Raw genomic sequence first — 2200 nt, forward strand, 5'->3', positions numbered from 1 at the left:
GATGGTGATAAGTATGACGGTGTTTGTAATCATGATGGTGATAAGTACGATGGTGGTGGCACCATCGTGGTGATGCTTGTGATAAGTACGATGCTGGTTGGCTCATGATGGTGACAAGTACGATGGTGGTTGTACTCATGATGGCGATAAGTACGATGGTGGTTGTGCTTATGATGGTGACAAGTACGATGGTGGTTGTGCTCATGATGGTTATAAGTACGATGGTGGTTGTGCTTATGATGGTGACAAGTACGATGGTGGTGATACTCATGATGGTGATAAGTACGATGGTGGTTGTGCTTATGATGGTGACAAGTACGATGGTGGTGATACTCATGATGGTGACAAGTACGATGGTGGTTGTGCTTATGATGGTGACAAGTACGATGGTGGTGATACTCATGATGGTTATAAGTACGATGGTGGTTGTGCTCATGATAGTGACAAGTACGATGGTGGTTGTGCTCATGATGGTGATAAGTACGAAGGTGGTTGTGCTAATGCTGGTGACAAGTACGATGGTGGTTGTGCTCATGATGGTGATAAGTACGATGGTGGTTGTGCTCATGATGGTGATACGTACGATGGTGGTTGTGCTTATGATTGTGACAAGTACGATGGTGGTTGTGCTCATGATGGTTATAAGTACGAAGGTGGTTGTGCTTATGATGGTGACAAGTACGATGGTGGTGATACTCATGATGGTTATAAGTACGATGGTGGTTGTGCTTATGATGGTGACAAGTACGATGGTGGTGATACTCATGATGGGGATAAGTACGATGGTGGTTGTGCTTATGATGGTGACAAGTACGATGGTGGTGATACTCATGGTGGTTATAAGTACGATGGTGGTTGTGCTTATGATGGTGACAAGTACGATGGTGGTGATACTCATGATGGTGATAAGTACGATGGTGGTTGTGCTTATGATGGTGGTAAGTACGATGGTGGTGGTGGTTATGATGGTGATAAGTATGACGGTGTTTGTACTGATGATGGTGATAAGTACGATGGTGGTGGCACCATCGTGGTGATGCTTGTGATAAGTACGATGCTGGTTGGCTCATGATGGTGACAAGTACGATGGTGGTTGTACTCATGATGGCGATAAGTACGATGGTGGTTGTAATTATGATGGTGACAAGTACGATGGTGGTTGTGCTCATGATGGTTATAAGTACGATGGTGGTTGTGCTTATGATGGTGACAAGTACGATGGTGGTGATACTCATGATGGTGATAAGTACGATGGTGGTTGTGCTTATGATGGTGACAAGTACGATGGTGGTGATACTCATGATGGTGACAAGTACGATGGTGGTTGTGCTTATGATGGTGACAAGTACGATGGTGGTGATACTCATGATGGTTATAAGTACGATGGTGGTTGTGCTCATGATGGTGACAAGTACGATGGTGGTTGTGCTCATGATGGTGATAAGTACGAAGGTGGTTGTGCTAATGCTGGTGACAAGTACGATGTTGGTTGTGCTCATGATGGTGACAAGTACGATGGTGGTTGTGCTCATGATGGTGATACGTACGATGGTGGTTGTGCTTATGATTGTGACAAGTACGATGGTGGTTGTGCTCATGATGGTTATAAGTACGAAGGTGGTTGTGCTTATGATGGTGACAAGTACGATGGTGGTGATACTCATGATGGTTATAAGTACGATGGTGGTTGTGCTTATGATGGTGACAAGTACGATGGTGGTGATACTCATGATGGGGATAAGTACGATGGTGGTTGTGCTTATGATGGTGACAAGTACGATGGTGGTGATACTAATGGTGGTTATAAGTACGATGGTGGTTGTGCTTATGATGGTGACAAGTACGATGGTGGTGATACTCATGATGGTGATAAGTACGATGGTGGTTGTGCTTATGATGGTGACAAGTACGATGGTGGTTGTGCTCATGATGGTGATAAGTACGATGGTGGTTGTGCTTATGATGGTGACAAGTACGATGGTGGTGATACTCATGATGGTGACAAGTACGATGGTGGTTGTGCTTATGATGGTGACAAGTACGATGGTGGTGATACTCATTATGGTTATAAGTACGATGGTGGTTGTGCTCATGATGGTAACAACTACGATGGTGGTTGTGCTCATGATGGTGATAAGTACGAACGTGGTTGTGCTAATGCTGGTGACAAGTACGATGGTGGTTGTGCTCATGATGGTAA

General features: G+C 44.6%; 1 protein-coding gene across 1 annotated transcript; it reads left to right on the forward strand.

Annotated features, from left to right (window-relative positions):
• Window positions 1–221: 221 nt before the first annotated feature.
• LOC128221580 (uncharacterized) lies at window positions 222–1072 on the forward strand. Its single transcript, XM_052930185.1, has 2 exons — window positions 222–374; window positions 647–1072. Exons 1-2 carry the CDS (start codon window positions 222–224, stop codon window positions 1070–1072), a joined length of 579 nt encoding a protein of 192 aa, XP_052786145.1.
• The last annotated feature ends 1128 nt before the right edge of the window (window positions 1073–2200 follow it).

Source organism: Mya arenaria, chromosome 16 (assembly GCF_026914265.1).
Source record: "Mya arenaria isolate MELC-2E11 chromosome 16, ASM2691426v1".
Taxonomy (NCBI): Eukaryota; Metazoa; Mollusca; class Bivalvia; order Myida; family Myidae; genus Mya; species Mya arenaria.